The sequence below is a fragment of the Oryzias latipes genome, chromosome 6 (genome assembly GCF_053564925.1).
Source record: "Oryzias latipes strain Hd-rR chromosome 6, Olatipes_Hd-rR_3.1".
Classification (NCBI taxonomy): domain Eukaryota; kingdom Metazoa; phylum Chordata; class Actinopteri; order Beloniformes; family Adrianichthyidae; genus Oryzias; species Oryzias latipes.
This window is the reverse complement of record NC_136242.1, coordinates 34,569,431-34,596,466: the sequence shown is the minus strand read 5'-3', so window position 1 is coordinate 34,596,466 and position 27,036 is coordinate 34,569,431. Positions and strand designations below refer to the sequence as shown.

At 49.8% G+C, this 27,036-nt stretch overlaps 1 protein-coding gene across 1 annotated transcript; it reads right to left on the bottom strand.

Annotated features, from left to right (window-relative positions):
• Positions 1-282: 282 nt before the first annotated feature.
• LOC111947525 (uncharacterized) lies at positions 283-4,432 on the bottom strand. The gene is made up of 5 exons (XM_078949133.1): positions 4,240-4,432; positions 3,738-3,839; positions 3,467-3,634; positions 3,238-3,354; positions 283-3,041 (listed from the first exon to the last, which is right to left on the bottom strand). The coding sequence occupies exons 1-5, from the start codon at positions 4,286-4,288 to the stop codon at positions 433-435; spliced, it is 3,045 nt and encodes a 1,014-aa protein (XP_078805259.1). The 5' UTR covers positions 4,289-4,432; the 3' UTR covers positions 283-432.
• Positions 4,433-27,036: the final 22,604 nt, after the last annotated feature.

Sequence of the window (27,036 nt, the reverse complement as noted above, 5' to 3'; positions counted from 1 at the left end):
GGTCCATATGGGGATTTGGCTAGATGAAATCAGCCATCCCTGTTTCTTAGAGTCCCAGGAGCCTCAGTTCAAGCCTCACAAGAAGAGCAAACCCATTTTAGTTTGAAGCATAAAACTTTATTTACAACTGGTTAAAAGACAATAAATAATGTGGAGAGACACAAAGAAATAAATATTTGATGAAAGGATTTAAAAGGCTTCTCTGACTTTAACCAATTAATATTAAATAACAGTTTGTTCCAACAACAAACAATAAATAGGAATGTTAAATAATAATGCAGGAACATCAAAAATATCTTCAAGTTTAGGTTCATACTGTGACCTTTTTCACATTTCTAGATTCCCATTGGTAACCAGATGTTCACGTTTGGTTTAGCATGAGAGAGAAATGCAACTTTCCCAACAAAACGGAGCTGAAACCTCCACGGTCAATTACAACATGAAGACCAGAAGACCAAGCAGGAGGTTGAAAACACACATTTGGACAGAAAGTCCAGAACTGCTGGTTGTTGACACCGTGGTTGATTGAGTTGTTCCAGCTCCAGTGGCACCGCTAGTTGCTGGTGCAACTGGTGCAGGGACGGCGGAGGTTGCTGGGGCAACTGGTGCAGGGAGGGCGGAGGTTGCTGGGGCAACTGGTGCAGGGAGGGCGGAGGTTGCTGGGGCAACTGGTACAGGGACGGCGGTGGTTGCTGGGGCAACTGGAGCAGGGACGTCGGAGGTTGCTGGGGCTACTGGTGCAGGGACGGCGGATGTTGCTGGGGCAACCGGTGCAGGGACGGCGGAGGTTGCTGGGGCAACCGGTGCAGGGATGGCGGAGGTTGCTGGGGCTACTGGTGCAGGGACGGCGGAGGTTGCTGGGGCGGCTGGTGCAGGGACGGCGGAGGTTGCTGGGGTGGCTGGTGCAGGGACGGCGGAGGTTGCTGGGGCGGCTGGTGCAGGGACGGCTGAGGTTGCTGGGGTGGCTGGTGCAGGGACGGCGGAGGTTGCTTGGGCAACTGGTGCAGGGACGCCGGAGGTGGCTGGTTCAACTGGTGCAGGGACGGCGGAGGTTGCTGGGGCGGCTGGTGCAGGGAGGGCGGAGGTTGCTGGGGCGGCTGGTGCAGGGACGGCAGAGGTTGCTTGGGCAACTGGTGCAGGGACGGCGGAGGTGGCTGGTGCAGCTGGTGCAGGGACGGCGGAGGTGGCTGGGGCGGCTGGTGCAGGGACGGCGGAGGTTGCTGGGGCGGCTGGTGCAGGGACGGCGGAGGTTGCTGGGGCTGGGGCGGTTGGTGCAGGGACGGCGGAGGTTGCTGGGGCGGCTGGTGCAGGGACGGCGGAGGTTGCTGGGGCTGGTGCAGGGACGGCGGAGGTTGCTGGGGCGGCTGGTGCAGGGACGGCGGAGGTTGCTGGGGCGGCTGGTGCAGGGACGGCGGAGGTTGCTGGGGCTGGTGCAGGGACGGCGGAGGTTGCTGGGGCGGCTGGTGCAGGGTCGGCGGAGGTTGCTGGGGCGGCTGGTGCAGGGACGGCGGAGGTTGCTGGGGCGGCTGGTGCATGGACGGCGGAGGTTGCTGGGGCAACTGGTGCAAGGACGGCGGAGGTTGCTGGGGCTGGTGCAGGGACGGCGGAGGTTGCTGGGGCTGCTGGTGCAGGGACGGCGGAGGTTGCTGGGGCAGCTGGTGCAGGGCCGGCGGAGGTTGCTGGGGCTGCTGGTCCAGGGACGGCGGAGGTTGCTGGGGCTGCTGGTGCAGGGCCGGCGGAGGTTGCTGGGGCTGCTGGTGCAGGGACGGCGGAGGTTGCTGGGGCGGCTGGTGCAGGGACGGCGGAGGTTGCTGGGGCTGGTGAAGGGACGGCGGAGGTTGCTGGGGCTGCTGGTGCAGGGCCGGCGGAGGTTGCTGGGGCGGCTGGTGCAGGGACGGCGGAGGTTGCTGGGGCTGGGGCGGTTGGTGCAGGGACGGCGGAGGTTGCTGGGGCGGCTGGTGCAGGGACGGCGGAGGTTGCTGGGGCTGGTGCAGGGACGGCGGAGGTTGCTGGGGCGGCTGGTGCAGGGACGGCGGAGGTTGCTGGGGCGGCTTGTGCAGGGACGGCGGAGGTTGCTGGGGCTGGTGCAGGGACGGCGGAGGTTGCTGGGGCTGCTGGTGCAGGGTCGGCGGAGGTTGCTGGGGCGGCTGGTGCAGGGACGGCGGAGGTTGCTGGGGCGGCTGGTGCAGGGACGGCGGAGGTTGCTGGGGCAACTGGTGCAGGGACGGCGGAGGTTGCTGGGGCAACTGGTGCAGGGACGGCGGAGGTTGCTGGGGTGGCTGGTGCAGGGACGGCGGAGGTTGCTGGGGCGGCTGGTGCAGGGACGGCGGAGGTTGCTGGGGCAGCTGGTGCAGGGCCGGCGGAGGTTGCTGGGGCAGCTGGTGCAGGGCCGGCGGAGGTTGCTGGGGCTGCTGGTGCAGGGACGGCGGAGGTTGCTGGGGCGGCTGGTGCAGGGACGGCGGAGGTTGCTGGGGCTGGTGAAGGGACGGCGGAGGTTGCTGGGGCTGCTGGTGCAGGGCCGGCGGAGGTTGCTGGGGCTGCTGGTGCAGGGACGGCGGAGGTTGCTGGGGCGGCTGGTGAAGGTTTGGCGGAAGCAGCTGTTGTCGTTTCAAAGGTAGTGGATGTTGATGTGGCAACTTTTGTGGTTTTAGCAATAGTGGAAGTTGATGCTGCAACTGTTGTGGTTTCTGGTGTTGTGGAGGTCGATGGTGCAACTGTTGAGGTTTCCGGTGCTGTGGAGGTTGATGGTGCAACTGTTGTGGTTTCTGGTGTTGTGGAGGTTGATGCTGCATCTGATGTGGTTTCAGAACTTGTGGAGGTTGATGAAGTTGCAGGTGCCGTAGCAGCAGTTGTGGTTGCTTGAGTAGTAGAAGTCGTTGGTTGAACAGTTGTGGTTATGCTGGTTGCAGCACTGCAAACTGGTCCAGGGGTGATGTCACCAACGTTCTCCATGAAAGGCAGCCTCCCCAGGCCGGTTGCAGCTGCACATGTGTTTGGTGACACGCAGCCCAGAGCTGGATATGATGTGGAGCCGTTATTCACTGTAGATCAACACAAGGAGGTTTAGTTCAGAATGTTGCAAACATGAACAATAAGGAAGCTGATCAAATCAAGTTCTTGCTAACACGTTTTGGAATCTCTGACTCATGAGTTCTCCTCAAACACAGAGGCTGATGATTATTCCAAAGCAGAAGAAGATTCTTGAGGTCAGACTCCTAAGTTGCCATGAAAACTCACAGGTTGCTTGGAAGCAGCTGGTCTGGTCTCCTGAACACTGGACTGTAGAGCTGCACTGAGAGGTGGGCGGGTCACAGCCGGGACACGTCAGGCCGTTAGCAGACGGAGGGGTAGGAACTGAAACCCAGTAAGAGATTTATTATCAACCAGACAAATGTGTAGAAGCTTCAGAGGAACATCCACATGTCTGGAAATCGGAGGTTTGCAGTAAAAAGCTGAGTGTCCGTACAAGCCAGGGTCTGGGAGTTGCAGTTGTCCGAGTTGCAGCACTGAGCCGATGCAATGGCACTGGAATAACCCAAGTTGACGGAAAAGGTTGCCGCTCCAGCCATGGGACAAAGAGAAGGAGCAGCACAGTCCTTGTAGACCCGTGTTCCTGAAGCTCCAGGTGAAGAGGCTGCAGTCAAAGGACAGTTGGAGTTACTGATGGAAACCCCCCAGAACTTTCCAGAACAACATTCAGGCTTTCACTGTACGGTCATGAGAGGAGAAGAGCATACCTGTGATGGAAGCGGTTACACACAAGGTCCCTGAGCTGCAATTCTTACTAAATGTGGTTGAACATGCTGCGTCTGCACAGGCGTCACACTGAAGAGCAGCAGCTGCAGAGACAAAAAGATTTCAGTCCAGTCATGAATATGGATCCACTTTTCTGCAGGGATCCTTTCTGATCCAGTTGTTGTGTGTAATCATGACAATGAGGGATCCATTTGGAGTCAAGGACAAAAACGTTCAAGTTTCAAAGCTTTAGAATGGAGAGTTTCCTGTTGAACTTGAAACTTCTCATCTTTCAAATATTCTATTTGATCATTTCTAAGCGTTCTTTATCCCAGAGAGATCTATTTACCCTCACATTTCAAATGTTGGACTTCCTAAAGAGTTTTCTGCAGTTGAATCTTTGAATTGAACACAAACGAAGGGAAAACCTGGAAAGAGCTGCTCAGACGTCCCAGACGCTTCAAAGATCCCAAAGTGGGAGAGAAACAGGTGAATGTTGGTTACCTGAGCTGCAGAGCGCATAGATGAGAGTCAGAGAGAAGATCAGCTTCATCTTGATGCACAGGTGACTTCTGCCGGTTTGATGCTGCTGCTGAGCAGCTGCTCTGCTTTTATGCTGCTCAGGTGACCTCAGCTCTGGGTGTGTTGCTGTGCTACAGCGTCAAACCCGTGTTACCTCCTTTGTGAGCATCACAACAAGCAGGCACACCCTTCTGAACCGTCAACATCTATTTGTGGAATATTTAGCTCAGAGAACGGGGGAACGCCCCATGAATCACAGTCAATGGAGAGAAAGAACTAAAGCATTTCTATTGATTAGTAGCTTCAGGTAAACGGCGTGGGTGCGTTATGGGTCTGAAGATGACGTTCAAACACTAAAGTCCATGTCGTTCCTCATAAAGTGGTAGACAAAATAGTTGGTACCCCTCAGTTAAAGAAAGAAAGTCCACAATGTTCACTGAAATGACTTGAAACGTTCAAAAGTAACAATAAATTAAAATTTCTTGAAAATTAAATCATCAAAATCAGCCATTACTTTTGAGTTGTTGATTAACAGAATTATTTATAAAAACTAATGAAATAGGGCTGGACAAAAACGATGGTACCCATAACTTAATATTCTGTTGCCCAACCTTTTGAGGCAATCACTGCAATGAAACGGTTTCTGTATTTGTCAATGAGCCTTCTGCACCTGTCCACAGGTATTTTGGCCCCCTCCTCATGAGCAAACTGCTCCAATTGTCTCAGGTTTGACGGCTGTCTTCTCCAAATGGCATGTTTCAGCTCCTTCCACTGATGTTCAATGGGATTCAGATCTGGGCTCATAGAATCCACTTCAGAATAGTCCAACGACGGTTTTTGGTTGTGTGTTTTGGATCATTGTCCTGTTGGAAGACCCATGACCTGCGACTGAGACCAAGCTTTCTGACACTAGGCAGCACATTTCTACCCAGAATGCCTTGATAATCTGGAGATTTCATTTGACCTTCACAACTTCCAGACACCCTGTTCCAGATGCAGCAAAGCAGCCCCAAAACAGAACTGAGCCTCCTCCATGTTTCACAGTAGGGACAGTGTTCTTTTGGTTGGATGCTTCATTCTTGAGTCTACCAACATAGAGCTGATGTTTCTTACCAAAAAAGCTCCAGTTTGGTCTCATCATTTTCCCAGAAGCTTTGTGGCTTGTCAACATGCATTGTTGCAAATTCCAGTCTGGCTTTTTGATGATTTCCTTTCAACAGTGGTGTCCTCCTTGGTCGTCTCCCATGAAGTCCACTCTGGCTCAAACAACCACGAATGGTGCGATCTGACACTGATGTACCTTGATCTAGGAGTTCACCTTTAATGTCTTTGGAGGTTGTTCTGGACTCTTTGGACACAGTTCCAACTATCCGTCTCCTCCATTTGTCATCAATGTTCCTCTTCCATCGTCCAGGGAGGTTGGCTACTGTCCCGTGGGTCTTAAACTTCTGAATAATATGTGCCACTGTGGTCACAGGAACTTCAAGCTGCTTAGAGATGGTTTTATAGCCTTTACCTTTACCATGTTTGTCTATCATTTTGTTTCAAATGTCCTGGGGCAATTCTCTCCTTGGCTTTCTGTTGTCCGTGTTCAGTGTGGTTCACACCTTTTCACCAAACAGCAACTATGTGACTATTTGTCTCCCTTTAAATAGGCAGACTGACTGATTCTGGGTTTGAAAACAGCTGTGATGTCAATCAAAGGACATACCTGAGTTCATCATGACCCTCTGGACAATTAGTTCTCAGTCTTTTATGGAGGTACCATCATTTTTGTCCAGCCCTATTTCACTAGCTTTTTTAAAAAATAATTCTGTTAATCTGATTCTGATGATTTAATTTTCAATAAATTTTAATTTATTGCAACTTTTGAAGGTTTCAAGTCATTTCAGTGAGTATTGTGAACTTTCTGTCTTTAACTGAGGGGAACCAACTATTTTGTCCACCACTGTATCTGAGCATCACTTTGCTTCTGTGGGTTTTGGTAACGGTAAAGGAAAATGTCAAGTCCTTTCTAAGGAACAGTTTCTTTTCCATTGCAGTCATGTTTTCATGCTGTGTTCATTGTGTGGGGGGGTCACAGGATCAGTGGAGGGGGTCAACGGTTTGAATCTTGGTGGTTCCTTTTTTCCAGTTCGTTTTAAACTGTAAAGCTCTGAGAGCTGCTGAAAGCGTGGAAAGATGTTTGCATGAATAAAGGTGGACTTCTATGGAGGTTCTGTCAGTATTTCAGGCAAACGACGTCCTTATTGGTTCTACATGTGAGCAGCACATATTTGCTCCTGTTTCCAGGTGTTTCTTGTTGCTGCTGTGGTTTGTTGTGTGAAAACCTGGATGAGGAAAAAGGGAGAAACGTTCCCCTGAATGAGAAGCAGAGATGCTTTCCTGCGTCAGTGCGTCTTTTGACGCTACAGAAAGTGATTGACGTGGAGTGGAATGCTTCAAATTACGGGGCAACGCTGCGGCCTGTGTCACAGTCCTGCTGTTCTCCTGAGTCCACGTCAGGAATCTGGTCCGTTCACTTCTCTGCTGCAGGGCGGGGCGCGGCACGCTGTCCTCCCATCATGCAGCAGCTGGCCCTGAGCCAGTGAGAATTAATTAAACATGGTATGGAACAAAAGACGACATCCATCCAAGAATGTACAGAGATTATAAAGCAGCTCAATTTTATTATGAAACTTTCTGTTTGAGAGATGGAATTTGAATGATTTTATGGAAAGGAAAGAAAAAAAAACCACACACACGCGCACACACACACACACACACACACACACACACACGCACACACACACACACACACACACACACACACACACACACACACAAACACAGACACACACACACAGACAAACAGACACAGACAAACACACACACAGACATATCATAACCAATAGTCAATAAAATATTAGTTTCTTTATTTTCGTGTTCAATTCAATTCAATTTTATTTGTATAGCCCAAAATCACAACAACAGTCGTCTCGATGGGCTTCAAAGTAAAACATGAATTTAAAAGGATCACAAATACAAAGAGTTCAATAGAAAAATACTAAATTGAACTAACAAACTGACTAAGCTATACTGGCATCCCTGCCCTTAGACCCCCCTTCACGGTAAGGAAAAACTCCCAAAAAAAACGGATTCCGGAAAAAACGAAGAAACCTCAGGGGTGTCCACATGAAGGAGGGATCCTCCCCCAGGACGGACAGGCGATTTACCAGAACTCATAGAGAAGAATTAACTTATCTAAATCTACAACTACATATATAAAGTCTAGCAGACGAGCTTCATCCAGTCGTGGTTGTGGGGACAGTCAAAGGCGCGAGTCGAGCCGGAGACAGGAACCACAGCCAGGTGTAGGAGCAGGAGCAGAGGCGAGGTACTAGGCGAGGTAAACGGTGTTGCTCTCTCATTCTCTACCATCTCTGAGGTGTTTTTTTCATCTTGACGTTTGGGGTTTCCTGTCTATATTCTGCACATATTTTCCTGTAGACTATACCAGCCACTTGGTTGTAGTACCATTTAATACTATTTAATATAAATAATATTAGCAGTTTTGCATGTTACCAGCATAGAATCTAAGCACACACTTCAGTTCATTTGCTGTTAAATGTCTTTTTATTAATCTTTTCTTGATAATTTTACTGACCAGTTTGTTTAAACGGTTTTTGAGTCTCATGGTGGTCTCAACTTCAGTTTATGGTCCAAAAAACGTAGCGTTAAATTGCTAATGCTAACTTTACCATACTGAACGTATTGATATCATATTTATCACAAAATATAACAGCTTTTGTCCCATTTCCTTCAATGACTTAAAAGAAAAGCATTTTTAAATCAATCATCACATTGTTGCCCTGAACCATCGAGCATCTGGGAAGCCTTTCAAAAACATTCCAGGAGAACAGCAGAGGTGACTGTTGTGGAGCAGGAAGTCAGAAAGATTAAGGGGGAAGTGAGGGGCATTGAAGAGGATGAAGAGTAGAAAGGCACTTGGGTCGAGACCGGGAGTTTGGGTATGGATCCCATAGCAGATAATTACAGGGCTAGTATGACCAATACCATACATTAAAAAAGAAAAAAGTTGTATAACATAATGATTTCGGAAATACACATGGTTGTGTGACGTATATAAAACAGATGATTGTGGGGCAGGGGGGGGGTTGTAGTGTGTAGGGTTGTAGGGTTATGGGGGGTGGCTGTGGGTGCGTGGCGATCCCTGGGTTGCTCAGGTCGCGTGCCTGGGCTGGCTTGCGGAGACGGGGCGCCGGTCGGGTGGTGGACGGCTCATGGGTTCCGGGGGCCCTGGCTTCGTCCCTGGCCCTTGTCTCGGTGTCCGGCGCCCGGTGGCCCCCATGGCTGCCGCCTGGTACGGCTAAGCGCTTCTGTTTTGTGGCCTGAGGGCCGGACACTGGGTTCGCTTGTGCCTCTGGGCATTGGGGGGGCCCCTGTAGGGGGGCCCTCTCTGTGCCTGGCTGGTGGGGTGGGCGGTCCCCTCCTCCCCCCTCCAGGGCTGCCTGGGTCCGGATGCTGGGGGGGCTCCTGGCCTGGTGGTCTCTCCTCCCCTCTCCTGGTCTGGCTGGGTAGGATCTGGTTCCCCTTATGAACACACGGTTCACGTCGGCAGCATGCATGTATCTCCACCCCCATGTGCATGTGCATGTGCACGTGCACACTGCCACACTGCTCCCTGTCTGCTTCATCCCTCCTCCTAACCCACAGTGTATTGATGGACGGATTTTTTTCGCTCATCTTAGTGTCAGATTTTCACCTTTGATGTAACATTCGTCTTTCCAGCAGATCTGGTATAATTGTTACAGCTTAAAATAATAACTTATTCAAATCAGTGCTTGTATCCCCCACCTTTTCACCTTTCTTCCTTTTACTTTCTTCCACCCTCCCCTCACATTCTTCCCCTCTCCCTCCCCACACACTAAATGTAACAAATACATAAAAACTAATACGACACAAAGGGGTTTATACAAATCTACACTCTAGTTTCTCGAAGCTATATAACCTCTTTTTGTGATAGTAAAACCTGTCCAACACAAAAAGCCTTCAGCTCTAATCTGTTTGCTCAGCTGTTGGACAGAACAAGTTAAAAAAACAAAAAAAAAAAAAACAAAAAAAAAAAACAGATGATTGTGACTGAGTCACCTGTCAAACTTTGACAGGTGACTCCGCCCCTTCATGTCCGTTTCCATCTGTGGTGTCTGTTTTTTTAGTGCGGAGGGTTCTTTTCCCAGTCCAGGATGTGGTTTTGATGCTTGCAGTGGCCCGTTATGGCTGATCATGGAGGCGGTGGAGATCCCAAAGCGAGCCCACACTTCCATGAACCGGGATGAGGGGGCCTTCCTGCTCTCTCATGAAAACGGGCATCAAGGGGCGGAGACTCCGCCCTCAGTCACAATCATCTGTTTTTATATACACTGACCAAAAATATAAACGCAACACTTTTGTTATTGCTCCCATTTTTTATGGTCTGAACTCAAAGATGTGAAACATTTTCCGCATACACAAAATAACCAGTTCTCTGAAATATTGTTCCCAAATCTGTCTAAATCTGTGATAGTGAGCACTTCTCCTTTGCCAAGACAATCCATCCCACCTCACAGGTGTGCCATATCAAGATGCTGATTAGACAGCATGATTATTGCACAGGTGTGCCTTAGACTGGCCAGAAGAGAAAAGGCCATTCTGAAATCTTCAGTTTTGTTTTATTGAGGGGATCAGGAGACTCAGACAACCAGTCAGTATCTGGTGTGACCACCATTTGCCTCATGAAGTGCGACACATCTCCTTCACATAGAGTTGATCAGGTTGTCTATTGTGGCCTGTGGAATGTTGGTCCACTCTTCTTGGCTGTGCGAAGTTGCTGGATATTGGCAGAAACTGGAACACGCTGTCGTATACGCCGATCCGGAGCATCCCAAACATGCTCAATGGGTGACATGTCCGGTGAGTATGCTGGCCGTGCAAGAACTGGGATGTTTTCAGCTTCCAAGAATTGTGTACAGATCCTTGCAACATGGGGCCGTGCATTATCATGCTGCAACATGAGGTGATGTTGTTGGATGTACGGCACAACAATGGGCCCTAGGATCTCGTCACGGTATCTCTGTGCATTCAAAATGCCATCAATGAAATGCACCTGTGTTCTTCGCCCATAACATATGCCTGCCCATACCATGACCCCACCACCACCATGGGCTACTCGATCCACAACATTGACATCAGAAAAACGCTCACCCACACGACGCCACACACGCTGTCTGCCATCTGCCCTGAACAGTGTAAACCGGGACTCATCCGTGAAGAGAACACCTCTCCAACGTGCCAGACGCCATCGCATGTGAGCATCTGCCCACTCAAGTCGGTTACGACGACGAACTGGAGTGAGGTCGAGACCTCGATGAGGACGACGAGCATGCAGATGAGCTTCCCTGAGACGGTTCCTGACAGTTTGTGCAGAAATGCTGTGGTTATGCAAACCGTTTGTTTCAGCAGCTGTCCGAGTGGCTGGTCTCAGACCATCTTGGAGGTGGACATGCTGGATGTGGAGGTCTTGGGCTGGTGTGGTTACACGTGGTCTGCGGTTGTGAGGCCGGTCGGATGTGCTGGCAAATTCTCGGAAATGCCTTTGGAGACGGCTTATGGTGGAGAAATGGACATTCAATTCCCTAGCAACAGCTCTGGTGGACATTCCTGCTATCAGCATGCCAATTGCACGCTCCCTCAAAACGTCTGTGGCATTGTGCTGTGTGATACAACTGAAGATTTCAGAGTGGCCTTTTCTCTTCTGGCCAGTCTAAGGCACACCTGTGCAATAATCATGCTGTCTAATCAGCATCTTTATATGGCACACCTGTGAGGTGGGATGGATTGTCTTGGCAAAGGAGAAGTGCTCACTATCACAGATTTAGACAGATTTGTGAACAATATTTCAGAGAACTGGTTATTCTGTGTATGTGGAAAATGTTTCACATCTTTGAGTTCAGACCATAAAAAATGGGAGCAATAACAAAAGTGTTGCGTTTATATTTTTGGTCAGTGTACGTCACACAACCGTCTGATGACGACTCTGACGGAGACGTGTCAGGGATGTGAAAAACCCAACCGTGTCTGATAATAGAAGAACCAAGAAGTCAGTTTATGATACAGACACTATGAACTTTATTGCACCAAACCTTTTTTTGTTAATTCGGTGTATAATAAAATACAAACAGAGACTTTTGGCAGATAAAAATGTTAATCAACTAATTACAACAATATGAACTGAACATGTGTCAAACATGCATATTTGATCTGGTTACCTTTGTGTGTAGAAGGAATTATGAACAATGATGTGGCAATAATGTATATTAATAATAGCATAATACAACGATAATTATAAGAAAACAGTAACCAGAGCATAATTTAAAAACGCACAAATGTAACGAATATGTTTGTGTTGCCGTTATAAAAAAATAAAGGCGGTAACAAAACTTCAGTCACTAGTGAAAAAAGAAACAAAAGAACCACAGTAATAAATATAGAAACATAAACAAAAGAAAAAATTCTGCCGTTGGTGCAAATATGTGGCTCTGTAATGACTCATCTCTCCAATGAAGCAGGGTGGGGAGGGAGGGGGGGGCAAGGTGTGCTCTGTTTACACAGACAAATCAGGCTGCCAGATTGGACAGTTTCCTGCACAAAGTGGGTCGTTATTTATTCAAATATTTCCCAACAGCAGCACTGCAGACAGACAGACGCTGCGCTTGCATGAACTCATCAGGAAATTCAATTCATGCACATATTGAAGTAAAACTGCCATGAAAGTATTGATCTCTTGCTGGTATCCATACTGTCAATACTCAGATGGATACGCCCACCGATAGTGGCAACTACAGAGGAATAAAACTGATGAGCCAAACAATAAAGTGATGGGAAAGAGTAGTTGAAGCTAGACTAAGAGCAGACGTGAACATTTGTGAGCAGCAGGATGGTTTCATGGAAAGAAAGAGAACTACAGATGTAATCTTTGCTTTGAGGATGTTGATAGAGAAGTACAGAGAAGGCCAGAGAGAGACACGGTCTGTGTTTATGTCCAGAGGGAAGTGTGGTATCGTATGAGGAAGTCTGGAGTGACAGAGAAGAATTTTAGAGCTGTACAGGATGTTTGAGGGCTGTAAGATAGTGGGGGTGGGGTGGGGGGCTGTAGGGGAGACAGAGGAGTTGGAGGTGGGATCACATCAGGGATCAGCTCTGATCCACTTCCTGTTTGCAATGGTGATGGACAGACTGACAGATGAGGTTAGACAGGAACCACCACAGACTATGATGTTTGCAGACGATACTGTGATTTGTAGTGGGAGCAGAGAACAAGTGGAGGAGAAGCTAGAGAGGTGGAGGTTTGTCCTGGAAAGGAGAGGAATGAAGGTTAGCGGCAGTAAGACGGAGAACGTGAGTGTGAAAGAAGAAGAAGTGAAGAAGAGTGCAGGCCAGTTGGAATGGGTGGAGAAAAGTGTAGAACGTGTGGAGAGAGCAGCCATGTTGTTTCCTAGAGACACTGAGAAAGACAGGAAGCAGAGATGAAGATGCTGAGGTTCTCTCTGGGAGGAACCAGGATGGATCAGGAAGGAGGACATCAGAGGGACAGCACATGTTAGAGGTTCTGGAGATAAAGCCAGGCTGAGATGGTTGGGACATGAGGAGCGACGGTGAATCTATTGGTAGAAGGATGCTGAGTCTAGAGGAAGACCAGAGAGGAAGATTCTGGATGCAGAGAAGGAAGACATGAACATGAAGGTAGCTGCTGGTAGAGGATGCAGGAGACAGAAGGAGGAAGCTGATTTGCTGTGGAGACCCTGAAGGGAACCGCCCAGAGGAAAAGAAGAAGAAAAAGAGGATTCTCTGCTAATGCAAACAATTGCCGACAATAAAATCCAGTTTGTTAACAGGAAATGAGCAGGAATGCTTCAGGTGTTAATGACCTCCTCTTGAACCCAGAAAAAACTGATGTCATTATACTTGGTCCTAAAAACCTCAGAGATGCTCTGTCTGCTCAGATAGTCTCCCTGGATGGTATAAGTATAGCCCCCAATTCCACAGTTAGAAACCTTGGGGTTTTACTTGACCAGGATTTATCATTTAAGGCTCACATATCTCAGGCGTGTAGAACTGCCTTTTTTCACCTGTGGAATATTGCTAAGATCAGAAATATACTTTCTAAGAGTGATGCTGAAAAACTCATCCATGCATTTGTTACGTCGAGGCTGGATTACTGTAACTCCTTGTTAGCAGCGTGTCCTAAGAGTTCCTTAAGAAGTCTCCAGCTTGTTCAGAATGCAGCAGCTAGATTGTTAGCAGGAACCAGCAGAAGAGATCACATCACTCCTGTGTTAGTTTCACTTCACTGGATCCCAGTTGATTCTAGAATCAAGTTCAAGATCCTCCTGTTAACCTATAAGGCCTTACATGGAATGGCCCCGTCCTATATTAAGGACCTCATAGTCCCTTACCATCCAGTAAGAACACTTCACTCACTAAATGCAGGACTGCTTGTGGTTCCTAGAATTAGTAAAAGTACGGTTGGAGGTAGAGCGTTTAGCCACCAAGCCCCTGTTTTATGGAATAAACTCCCAGCTCATGGAAGAGAGGCCGACTCAGTTTCTACATTCAAAGTTAGACTGAAAACATTCCTCTTTGGACAGGCTTATTGTCAGACTAGTTAGTATTTAGAGATTATTTAACTTAATGTTAATTTGTTTAAATTAAACTTAATTACAATAACTATTTGTTTTAAAGGCTGCTAGAAGTTGAAGCTGGGGTAACTATGGTGCTCTGGGGTTCTGTCCTCTTTTCTCTACTTCTACCCTTCCTCTCCTCTATTCTTGATCATTATTCATCATTTAGTTCTCCATGCCTCTGTTTGGTACAGTGATTCATGTATTGTCCCTCTTTCCCTCCTGGGGAGTGGGAGTGCTTCCAGACTCCAGTTGGCTCATCCGTGCTCCTGTTCCTGACCGTTTACCTAGTCTCTGCTCCTGCTCCTACACCTGGCTGTGGTTCCTGTCTCCGGCTCGACTCGCGCCTTTGACTGTCCCCACAACTCCGTCCGGATGAAGCTCGTCTGCTGGACTTTATATATGTAGTTGTAGATTTAGATAAGTTCATTCTTCTCTAAGAGTTCTGGTAAATCGCCTGTCCGTCCGGGGGGAGGATCCCTCCTTCATGTGGACACCCCTGAGGTTTCTCAGTTTTTCCCGGAATCCGTTTTTTTAGGAGTTTTTCCTTACCGCGAAGGGGGGTCTAAGGGCAGAGATGTTAGTTTAGTTTAGCCAGTTTGTTAGTTCAATTTTAGCAAACACCCGTTTGCTTAGGTGGACTTGATGACAAGATGGCGGGTGACAGTTATCGCGGTGCGTCTGCTCCCGATTTCAAACGGTCTAGAATTAAACCTGAAGTTTACAAGACTGTTGATGGGAAAATAGTTGTGGAGGATGAATAGCTTAACTTCTTGGCCAAAAAAATCAGGACAATGACTCAAGAGGAAATTGTCGCGCTGGCTGTGAACTTTTTTGACTCTGAATGGATCGAGGCCTCTAAGGCCGTATTTCCACTGCAGGGTTCAAGTGACCTAATTCCGATTTTTTTCCTCTCATGTGGCACAGATCGGATATGACCGGTGAACGTGTGAAAGCGCATGGATTCCGATTTTCTCAGATCAGATACAGGCCTCATTCATATGTGGAAATAAATCGGAAGTGTATTTGCGTGTGCCATGTAAGCAGACAAATCGGATATTCCTCAGTAAATGCGAGTCGTACGTCAGTGACATCAACTCAGGACACCACCCACTGAGATCACATGACTTATTATAGGTGCTTTTGTGCGCTGATTTTGCTGTTGGAGGACAGCTGGAGCCCCATCAGCGTGTTAACTTTCAGCCTCAGGCTTCAGACCGTAGTCTGAAACCGCTGTTATTTCTGGTCCGCAAACGGTAACTAATCAAGCGGGACACCATTGCTCTGGAACAGGCTAGAAGCCGTTGATTTCTTTGCTTGTGTTGCGGAGTTGGGGGCGTGTATGTGATGGGGACCACGCGTGCTGTGTGTGAGGAGAGGAGAGGGGCGCGTGCAGCGATAGGGGGGTGCGTGTGAGTGCGGAGCGGGAGTGTGCGTTCAATATTTTGAGGACGTAGAACCGTAATAAAAAGAAGGTGTCTCCCCCCAAAAGAACTGTTTTTGAGTCTTTCTTAACCCACTCTGGAGGCTGAGGGTTCAGAACGGGAAAGTGAACCCCGAAGGAGAATCTGCCTTCGGCCCTGGAGAAAATCTCCCGTGCGTTTCTGACCACGGTCGGAAAAAAGAGAAGTCATCGCGCAGGAAAGGTTCAACACTTGGATCAAACTGTTAGTACAGCACGTCTGCAAACACTTCCTCATTCAAAACTCAGAGAGAGCACATGAGCTGGCCGAGCAGCCCCCCTTTTTCCTCTCCGGCGCATCCCCTCAGGAGCGCCCAAGGCAACGCCTCCTTCCGTCGCTGCGTTACCTCCATGACAACCGCAGTCACACAAAAGTCCGAAGGAGGTCTGCAGGGGGGGGGGGGGGGGGGGGGGAATGATGCTACGTAGTCCTCAGAACGTCTATGTTTGATAGTTTCAGCATTGGATAGTGTAAATGCAAAAATCGGATACGGGTCACTTTTAAAAGATGATGTGATCGGGTCATCAAAAAAATCGGATATAGTTAGAAAATTGGATTTGGGCATCAAGACCTGCAGTGGAAATGCAGCCATAGAAACTTTTGTTTGAACTTTGTCCAACCACCCAGCGGTTAAAAGCTGGCTCAATGTGCTGAATGACATGCCCAGATTTGTGTGACACAATCTTGATGATTTACCTCTAGAGCAGGGGTGTCAAACTCATTTTAACCGAGGGCCACATCAGCATAGTGTCTGTCCTCAAAGGGCCAGATATAACTTATACATGTAACTAAACGTAATGAAAAATGAATGTAAATACTCCTTAATGTTTAATAACTCATTATTTATTATAACTTTTTAAAGTGACGATTCCAGTTGCATAGAAAACATATGTTTGCTGGTTACTTTAGCATAAATCCTTTTACATTTGATTCTGTCAGGTTAGGTTATATAGACAGAGTTTAAGTCCTAATGTATAGTTGCCCAATCAGATGTTTCAAGTCCAATTCCCCCTAGATATGAATAAATACACACCAATTATTATTGTCATTTTAAAAAATTAAAAACTTTTATGCTCTCGCGGGTAGAGCAGTGACGGTGTCGGATTTTTCAATCACCGCGGTGATGAACCACCAGGGGGCGCGGTTAACCGCAGCCCCCCCCCCCAAAAAAACAAAACAAAACAACAACAAACAAACAAAAACAAAACACAAAATCCCCCGGCGGCCGCATCAGAAATAAATACAACTACAACGTAGTATTCTTTATTAACAAATAACAGTAACAACTAACTAATGAACTAACTATGTAGGTGTTGTAGATTGACTGTGACTGTGTGAGCGCGCTGCGTCGTGTGTAGGACTGGGAGGAGGGAGCGCGCACACGCGTGTTCTGGGAGCGTGTTGATTTGTCTGCAGCGGACCGCTCTCTAGCTGCACGTCAGGCTTCACCTGTGCTGCTTCTGAAAGCACGCGCCCGTGTGTAAAGGGAGCCGCGTGTCACGTGCAGCAGAGGCAGTGAGAGTGACAGGCGGGTGGGAGAGAAGGAGAGAACAGTCTGAAAGAAAGAAGGAAAGTCTGAACACAGCAGAAAGAGTAAATTATCAGCAAAGATGAACGTGTTTAATGTGTTAATTATAGTTCCATCATGCACCATATGCTAAACTTTCAACAAAAAAAAACTAAAAAAAAAAGTGTGGTGATGCGGTGATGAGGTCATCATCACAGACCTACTCGCGGGCCACATAAAATGACATGGCGGGCCACATTTGGCCCGCGGGCCTTGAGTTTGACACGTGCTCTAGTGTCTTTCTCCAGCCTACTTGGTAAACTGGAGAGAAGGCAGGCCGAGGTTTGCGCGATGAGGCAAGCCATGCAGCTGCAAGCTGACGTCAGTGACAGTCTTCGCGCTGTGACAGCTGACGTGGATCGCGCCGGAGTGCCGCACCTCTGGAGGGTCCGTGGCCTTGCCAGCTTGCAGTGGTGGAGATACGGGGAGAGGGCCTGCTTCCGTCATCAGGCCTCACTCTGGAGCAACGGGAGGAGAACATCCGAGCCTGGCAGCCGTGAGCAGTACAGCGGAAGCGAACACCTTAGCTACTCTGGTTGCTGACTTGGAGCTAACAGCGGCAAGTCCAGGTGGTGCTGCTATACCCTCTCCAAAGTGGTCTCAAGTTCTTAAGAAGAACCAGTGACCTCAAATGCTACGTTGACAACCTCAAAACGGAGTAAGAAAGTGACCGACGCGACTGTCATCGGCACCGGAGCCCCCGGTAACATCCAAACTCTCAGGACAAAGCTGGTGAGTGTTTTCGCCACAAGGTTTGACCCGGCTCTGGACCCCGATGTACTGGCTTTGTATCTTAAGGAAAAGTTAGGTCGTGAGGTGACCTGTCTAAAGGTTGCTGCTGCAAACTCTCGATTCAGGTCTTTTAAAGTTGCTGCTGAGTGTAATGAAGTGAGCGAAATGTACGCCCCGCAGCTTTGGCCTGAGGGATCCTTCGTTAGGCGGTATCATGATTCGCGAAAGACCGCTGTGGTTGGACTGAGCACCTCGCTTAATGCGGGGGGCAATGTTGCTGTCCAAGGTCCTTAACACGCTATGGCAATACATGTTGCTTCAAATAACTGCTGGGGCTGGGGCCTGGGGCTGGGGCCTGCGCTTTGGTCAGAGCGCAGCGGAAAAAGCTCGCGGCAGAGTTTGACATTTTGTGTCTTCAAGAGACATTTATTTCTAAACAGGACCTGGAAAAATTGAACACCCTGAACTCTGACTTTTATGGCGCTGGGGAGTCTACTAATAATTGATCCTTATGAATATATACACACCATATGAATGTGCTCAGAATGAGGATGAGTTTTTAAGTAAGCTTGTGTGAGGGGGTTCTTGTCAGCAGCAAAGAAATAAATCACTCGGAAATAAGATAGCCAAGCCAGCAGACTCAAAATTTCAAAAATGGGTTTTTATTTATCCCCCCAAAAAATAATAATCAGACAATAAATTCAGCTGATTCTGGGAGAGCCTGTTGCCACCACTGCAACCAAGACTGCTCTCTCTCAACTGGGAAAAGTTCACCCCTTATAAAGGCTTAGTCCCTCCCACAGGCCAATTTTCCAGACAAAAAGGGGAACAAAGCAAAACAAAAAACAATTCTGACGTGTGACGTCACTTCCTGTTTCCTGTGGATATAAATGCTGATGTGTCCATTGCTCTGGTTTGGCTGTTGGTGGAGGAAAACTTTGATGGTGAGTGAGATTCTGTTTAAAATCAAGTGTGCACCCTTAGAATTAAACAAAACATGAAATGTGAATGATTTGTGTCCCACAAAACTTTAAACTGTTACCGGGCTTGGAGAAAAGAGAAAAAAAAACACAATTAAGGCTCCTGTTCAGGCTCTGCCCTGCAACCTCTGATGCTACTTGGTCAAAGGTTGGTTTTATTGATTCATTTATACAAGACAGTCCCACTACTAGGATATATGTTGTTGGGGATATGAATGCTGATGTTACAAACTGTGGGTCTATTTTTGCCAACTATTTGTGTGAGTTTTGTTTTAATAATAATCTTACTTTTTCAAGTAAGATGCTTTTACCCCCTGATAGTTTTACTAATATAAGCGAGGCCTGGCATACCACATCATGGTTGGATCACTGTGGTAGCACTGCTGATGCACATAACTCTTTGAGTATGATGAGCCTTTTAAATGGGGAAAGTATCCCTGATCATATTCCTTTTACATTGTCAACTAATTGTGAGCGCTGCTCTGACAAGAAACAGTACTGTAAAAATGAATAAATTAGATTGGGCATCTGCTACAGAAAGGGAAATATTGAGCTATTATGCCCAAACAGACAAATCCTTGAGCAGCATTAATCTTCCTAAAGATGCTATCTGGTGTAATAAGGCTAACTGTAGTGATGTTACACACAGCAAGGAGCTCTGAGTCATGTACAATGACATAATTAACTCCTTGTTTGAGGCCAGTAAGCCTCTCTACATTCCTAAACAGAGGGGAAGCAAAATAAAACCAGGATGGAATGATCGTGTTGCTGAATATCATGCTATAGCCAGAGATGCTTTTTACTCATGGGTAGAAGCCGGAAAACCTAGACAAGGGCCAGTTTTTGAACACAAAAAAATGACAAATGCACGTTATAAATATGCTCTACGCTTTATATGCAAGGATGAGCAGAACATAAAAAACAACTTATCTGACTCCTGGAAAGAGGTAAAAACTTTCAATACTTGTAAGACGTCTCTAGCAGGCACGGTCGAAGGCGTCTCAGGTGCAGATAATATAGCAGAGCTCTGGAGACTAACCCCTCACTACACCTTATTCAATGGTGTTAAAGGTGAAGCATTTGAAATGGGAGAAGGAGGGAGTGAAGTTTACATTGGAGTAACCTCCCACCAAGTGTCTGAAGCCATAAAGGTGCTCAAGGACAACAAATCATGTGGGGTAGATCACATCACCAGTGAGCATCTTAAATATGCCAGCCCGAGGATTTTGCTGCTTCTTGCCATTTGTTTTACTGGATTTCTGACTCATGGGGTATTACCTGACTCAATGATGTCTGTATTGTTGGTGCCTGTAAATAAAAACAAGACAGGCAAGCTTGACTCTATTGACAACTATAGACCAATAGCCTTAGCCAGTGTCCTCTCAAAGGTTTTAGAAAGAATTTGATGTCAAACAATTAATGATTTTATCTTATCTGCTGATAATCAGTTTGGTTTTAAACCACAACATGGGACAGTCGTTTGCATTTTTGCGTTAATAGAAATTGTTAATAAGTACAGACAAGATAATTCATCTGTACTTATGTGTTTTATTGACGCATCTAAAGCCTTCGACAGGGTTAATCACACCAAACCTTTTATCAAAATGAAAATTCGGGGTGTTCCATGGTATATTTTAAGACTACTAGCCTTCTGCTATGCCCATCAGGAAATGGTGGTTAGGTGGGGATCAGGTGTCTCTGCCCCGTTTGGTATGACCAACGGGGTAAACGGGGAGCTATTCTATCCCCACTCCTTTTTAACTTGTACACTGATGACTTATCGAAGGATCTGAATGCATGTAATACCAGTTGCATGGTCGGTGGTTATAAGGTAAATCATCTAATGTATGCAGATGATTTAGTTGTCTTCAGCCCCAGCAGCTCCGGATTACAACAACTTTTAAATGTCTGTTCAGAATTTGGTTTTAAGAGTGATATTTTATATAATTCCAGTAAAAGTGCTGTCATGATTTGTCGCACAAAGGATGACGTTGCATTGAATTTTCCTGATTTTAAACTGTCTGATTCTGAGCTTACAGTCTGTCACAAAGTCAATTATCTTGGTCATGTCATCAACGATAAGCTTACAGATGACCATGATATCCGCAGACAACGGTGTATTTTATATGCTCAGGCAAACACGCTCGCACGCAGGTTTTATTCATGTTCGGATGATCTTAAAATTCTTTGATTCAAAACTTACTGCACACCTTTGTATGCTGCCCACCTGTGGACAAATTCTAGGGCATCCAGCAGGAGGAAGCTACAGGTTGCCTATGATGACGCCCTAAGGATTTTATGAAAACAGCCTCGGTGGTGCAGAGCAAGCAGTTTGATTGTTGGTGCTGGAGTTAATACTCTCCAAGCCTTATTAAGACGTTTTATCTGTGGTTTTAATGCTTCAAATAATGAAATCATTTTAAATCTCACCAATGTAAAGCACAGCACCTTTAGATGCCAATCCCCTATTTGGAGGTTTTGGTACGTCGTCTTTTTTAAACTTTCAACTTCATTCAGTTCCTGAGGTGCAACAATCCAACCAGGAAACAGAAAAATGTTCCTTTTAATAAATCACTGGCCTAGAGATAAAAACACTAGAACATCCTCTTCATAGTTTAAAGTGAAGCGTGAAGATCAGATGCATCCAGTGCATCTTTCACAACGCAGTGCTTTCTGGAATAAACAGTCATTCAACACATTGCACAATTCACATTAGCTTTCCTTTTGGAGAGCAAAGCTTTCATTACAGCCCCGATCGTCTCTGGGGTGGGGAGAAAGGGCTCCACCTAGTGGTGTGAGGCTGAATTCATCACAGGATTCTTGATTGATGGATTCTTTGAGTCGCAGCTTTTAAATATAGTAACCTGCTCTCTCCAGACGGACGTATTCCCCTCTGCCTGTAGGATGGCTGTGGTGACGCCCCTTCTGAAGAAGGGTCATTTAGACCCAAAACTCTGGATAACTGGATAAAAATGTTAGGAAAACATCAGTCTGGTTTTAGGACAGAACAGAGACGGCTTTTTAAAGATCGTTAACGATCTTAGATTAAACTATGACTCTCAGAAACTTTCTGTTCTGGTGCTGCTGGATCTTAGTGTTGCTTTTGATCCAGTAGATCAACAGATTTTCTTAGACAGACTGAGGAGTCTAGTGGATCTCTCTGGAAATGTTCTGAAGTGCTTTTATTCTTACTTTACTGACCGACACTTTTATGTTAGTATGGATAAATGCTCTTTAGTTGTTGTGGGGTTCCCCAAGGCTCTATTTTAGGTCCAACACTTTTTAACTTCTATACGTTTCCTCTTGGGGAGGTCATCAGGAGACACGGCGTTGACTTTCACAGCTATGCTGATGATACACAGCTTTACATGGCTGTGTCTCCTGATGACCTTTAACCTGTTAACATTGTTTCAAAGAGTATTTTTGACGTAAAGTCGTGGATGGCAGAAAACCTCCTACAGCTCAACCAGGAATAAACTGAAGTTTTAATCATCGGTCCTGAAGACAAGAGAGAGATGATTTGAACACATCTTCAGAACTTGAAACCTTCTCAGTGTGTGAGAAACCTGGACGTTCTTTTTGACTCTGAGCTGAGATTCATGCCTCACATCAGGAACGTTGTGAAAACAGGATTTTATCATCTTATAAACATTGCCAGAGTCCGCCCGTTCCTCTCTCTGGCAGAGGTGCTGATGTTTTCAAGGGCGACTGTGGGGCAGCGGTAGGGCAGTCGACCCATGATCGTAAGATTGCAGGTTCGATTCCCCCTCCTTGCACGCCCATGTCTTGAAGTGTCCTTGGGCAAGACACTGAACCCCACCTTGCCTCTGGTGGGAGGTTGGTGTCAGTGTGTGACTGTAACGCTAGGTAGAAAAACGCTATATGAGTATATATAAGTACATATAAATATGCCATTTACCATTTATTTTAGTCCTTTAGATATTTTAAATCCCTGCTCTCTGGTTTATCTTTGTCATGGTAGGGAGAACACGTCAATGTAAGGGGGGGGGGTATCTAAGATAGCACAAGGGTTAAACCTACAACTATTACAGAATTATTACTGTTCTTTAGAGTCCCAGGAGCCTCAGTTCAAGCCTCACAAGAAGAGCAAACCCATTTTAGTTTGAGGCATAAAACTTTATTTACAACTGGTTAAAAGACAATAAATAATGTGGAGAGACACAAAGAAAGAAATATTTGATGAAAGGATTTAAAAAGCTTCTCTGACTTTAACCAATTAATATTAAATAACAGTTTGTTCCAACAACAAACAATACATAGGAATGTTAAATAATAATGCAGGAACAGAAAAAATTTCTTCAAATTTAGGTTCATACTGTGACCTTTTTCACATTTCTAGATTCCCATTGGTAACCAGATGTTCACGTTTGGTTTAGCATGAGAGAGAAATGCAACTTTCCCAACAAAACGGAGCTGAAACCTCCACGGTCAATTACAACATGAAGACCAGAAGACCAAGCAGGAGGTTGAAAACACACATTTGGACAGAAAGTCCAGAACTGCTGGTTGTTGACACCGTGGTTGATTGGGTTGTTCTAGCTCCAGTGGCACCGCTAGTTGCTGGGGCAACTGGTGCAGGGACGGCGGAGGTTGCTGGGGCAACTGGTACAGGGACAGCGGTGGTTGCTGGGGCAACTGGTGCAGCGACGGCGGAGGTTGCTGGGGCTACTGGTGCAGGGACAGCTGTGGTTGCTGGGGCAACTGGTGCAGGGACGGCGGAGGTTGCTGGGGCAACTGGTGCAGGTACGGCAGAGGTTGCTGGGGCAACTGGTGCAGGGACGGCGGAGGTTGCTGGGGCAACTCGTGCAGGTACGGCAGAGGTTGCTAGGGCTACTGGTGCAGGGACGGCGGAGGTTGCTGGGGCAACTGGTGCAGGGACGGCGGATGTTGCAGGGGCAACTGGTGCAAGGACGGCGGAGGTTGCTGGGGCAACTGGTGCAGGGACGGCGGTGGTTGCTGGGGTAACTGGTGCAGGTACGGCAGATGTTGCTGGGGCTACTGGTGCAGGGACGGCGGAGGTTGCTGGGGCAACTGGTGCAGGGACGGCGGAGGTTGCTGGGGCAACTGGTGCAGGGACGGCGGAGGTTGCTGGGGCAACTGGTCTAGGGTCCGCGTTGGTTGCTGGGGCAACTGGTGCAGGGACGGCGGAGGTTGCTGGGGCAACTGGTGCAGGGACGGCGGAGGTCGCTGGGGCAACTGGTGCAGGTACGGCGGAGGTTGCTGGGGCTACTGGTGCAGGGACGGCGGAGGTTGCTGGGGCAGCTGGTGTAGGGGCGGCGGAGGTTGCTGGGGCAGCTGGTGCAGGGGTGGCGGAGGTTGCTGGGGCAACTGGTGCAGGGACGGCGGAGGTTGCTGGGGCAACTGGTGCAGGGACGGCGGAGGTTGCTGGGGCTACTGGTACAGGGACGGCGGAGGTTGCTGGGGCAACTGGTGCAGGGACGGCGGAGGTTGCTGGGGCTACTGGTGCAGGGACGGCGGAGGTCGCTGGGGCAACTGGTGCAGGGACGGCGGAGGTTGCTGGGGCAACTGGTGCAGGGACGGCGGAGGTCGCTGGGGCAACTGGTGCAGGGACGGCGGAGGTTGCTGGGGCAACTGGTGCAGGGACGGCGGAGGTTGCTGGGGCAACTGGTGCAGGGACGGCGGAGGTCGCTGGGGCAACTGGTGCAGGGACGGCGGAGGTTGCTGGGGCAACTGGTGCAGGGACGGCGGAGTTTGCTTGGGCAACTGGTGCGGGACGGCGGAGGTTGCTGGGGCAGCTGGTGCGGGGTGGCAGAGGTTGCTGGGGCAACTGGTGCAGGGACGGCGGAGGTTGCTGGGGCAACTGGTGCAGGGACGGCGGAGGTTGCTGGGGCAACTGGTGCAGGTACGGCGGAGGTTGCTGGGGCAACTGGTGCAGGGACGGCGGAGGTTGCTGGGGCAACTGGTGCAGGGACGGCGGAGGTTGCTGGGGCAACTGGTGCAGGGACGGCGGAGGTTGCTGGGGCAACTGGTGCAGGGACGGCGGAGGTTGCTGGGGCAACTGGTGCAGGGACGGCGGAGTTTGCTGGGGCAACTGGTGCAGGGACGGCGGAGGTTGCTGGGGCAACTGGTGCAGGGACGGCGGAGGTTGCTGGGGCAACTGGTGCAGGGACGGCGGAGGTTGCTGGGGCAACTGGTGCAGGGACGGCGGAGGTTGCTGGGGCAACTGGTGCAGGGACGGCGGAGGTCGCTGGGGCAACTGGTGCAGGGACGGCGGAGGTTGCTGGGGCAACTGGTGCAGGGACGGCGGAGGTTGCTGGGGCAACTGGTGCAGGGACGGCGGAGGTCGCTGGGGCAACTGGTGCAGGGACGGCGGAGGTTGCTGGGGCAACTGGTGCAGGGACGGCGGAGTTTGCTTGGGCAACTGGTGCGGGACGGCGGAGGTTGCTGGGGCAGCTGGTGCGGGGTGGCAGAGGTTGCTGGGGCAACTGGTGCAGGGACGGCGGAGGTTGCTGGGGCAACTGGTGCAGGGACGGCGGAGGTTGCTGGGGCAACTGGTGCAGGTACGGCGGAGGTTGCTGGGGCAACTGGTGCAGGGACGGCGGAGGTTGCTGGGGCAACTGGTGCAGGGACGGCGGAGGTTGCTGGGGCAACTGGTGCAGGGACGGCGGAGGTTGCTGGGGCAACTGGTGCAGGGACGGCGGAGGTTGCTGGGGCAACTGGTGCAGGGACGGCGGAGTTTGCTGGGGCAACTGGTGCAGGGACGGCGGAGGTTGCTGGGGCAACTGGTGCAGGGACGGCGGAGGTTGCTGGGGCAACTGGTGCAGGGACGGCGGTGGTTGCTGGGGCAACTGGTGCAGGGACGGCGGAGGTTGCTGGGGCAACTTGTGCAGGGACGGCGGAGGTTGCTGGGGCAACTGGTGCAGGGACGGCGGAGGTTGCTGGGGCAACTGGTGCAGGTACGGCGGAGGTTGCTGGGGCTACTGGTGCAGGGACGGCGGAGGTTGCTGGGGCAGCTGGTGCAGGGACGGCGGAGGTTGCTGGGGCAACTGGTGCAGGTACGGTGGAGGTTGCTGGGGCTACTGGTGCAGGGACGGCGGAGGTTGCTGGGGCAGCTGGTGCAGGGGCGGCGGAGGTTGCTGGGGCAGCTGGTGCAGGGGTGGCGGAGGTTGCTGGGGCAACTGGTGCAGGGACGGCGGAGGTTGCTGGGGCAACTGGTGCAGGGACGGCGGAGGTTGCTGGGGCTACTGGTACAGGGACGGCGGAGGTTGCTGGGGCAACTGGTGCAGGGACGGCGGAGGTTGCTGGGGCTACTGGTGCAGGGACGGCGGAGGTCGCTGGGGCAACTGGTGCAGGGACGGCGGAGGTTGCTGGGGCAACTGGTGCAGGGACGGCGGAGGTCGCTGGGGCAACTGGTGCAGGTACGGCGGAGGTTGCTGGGGCTACTGGTGCAGGGGTGGCGGAGGTTGCTGGGGCCACTGGTGCAGGGGTGGCGGAGGTTGCTGGGGCAACTGGTGCAGGGACGGCGGAGGTTGCTGGGGCAACTGGTGCAGGGACGGCGGAGGTTGCTGGGGCAACTGGTGCAGGGACGGCGGAGGTTGCTGGGGCTACTGGTGCAGGGACGGCGGAGGTTGCTGGGGCAGCTGGTGCAGGGACGGCGGAGGTTGCTGGGGCAACTGGTGCAGGGACGGCTGTGGTTGCTGGGGCAACTGGTGCAGGGACGGCGGAGGTTGCTGGGGCAACTGGTGCAGGGACGGCGGAGGTTGCTGGGGCAACTGGTGCAGGTACGGCGGAGGTTGCTGGGGCAGCTGGTGCAGGGGTGGCGGAGGTTGCTGGGGCAACTGGTGCAGGGACGGCGGAGGTTGCTGGGGCAACTGGTGCAGGGACGGCGGAGGTTGCTGGGGCAACTGGTGCAGGGACGGCGGAGGTTGCTGGGGCAACTGGTGCAGGGACGGCGGAGGTTGCTGGGGCAACTGGTGCAGGGACGGCGGAGGTTGCTGGGGCAACTGGTGCAGGGACGGCGGAGGTTGCTGGGGCAACTGGTGCAGGGACGGCGGAGGTTGCTGGGGCAACTGGTGCAGGGACGGCGGAGGTTACTGGGGCAACTGGTGCAGGGACGGCGGAGGTTGCTGGGGCAACTGGTACAGGGACGGCGGAGGTTGCTGGGGCAACTGGTGCAGGGACGGCGGAGGTTGCTGGGGCAACTGGTGCAGGGACGGCGGAGGTTGCTGGGGCAACTTGTGCAGGGACGGCGGAGGTTGCTGGGGCAACTGGTGCAGGGACGGCGGAGGTTGCTGGGGCAACTGGTGCAGGTACGGCGGAGGTTGCTGGGGCTGCTG

Excerpts from the sequence above, each read along its gene's own strand:
- LOC111947525 (XM_078949133.1), bottom strand. The coding sequence starts at position 4,288 with ATGAAGCTGATCTTCTCTCTGACTCTCATCTATGCGCTCTGCAGCTCA. Across the intron at positions 3,840-4,239 it reads CTATGCGCTCTGCAGCTCAG|CTGCTGCTCTTCAGTGTGAC; the intron begins GTAACCAACATT and ends TTGTCTCTGCAG. Across the intron at positions 3,042-3,237 it reads CAGCTGCTTCCAAGCAACCT|TGAATAACGGCTCCACATCA; the intron begins GTGAGTTTTCAT and ends GTTGATCTACAG.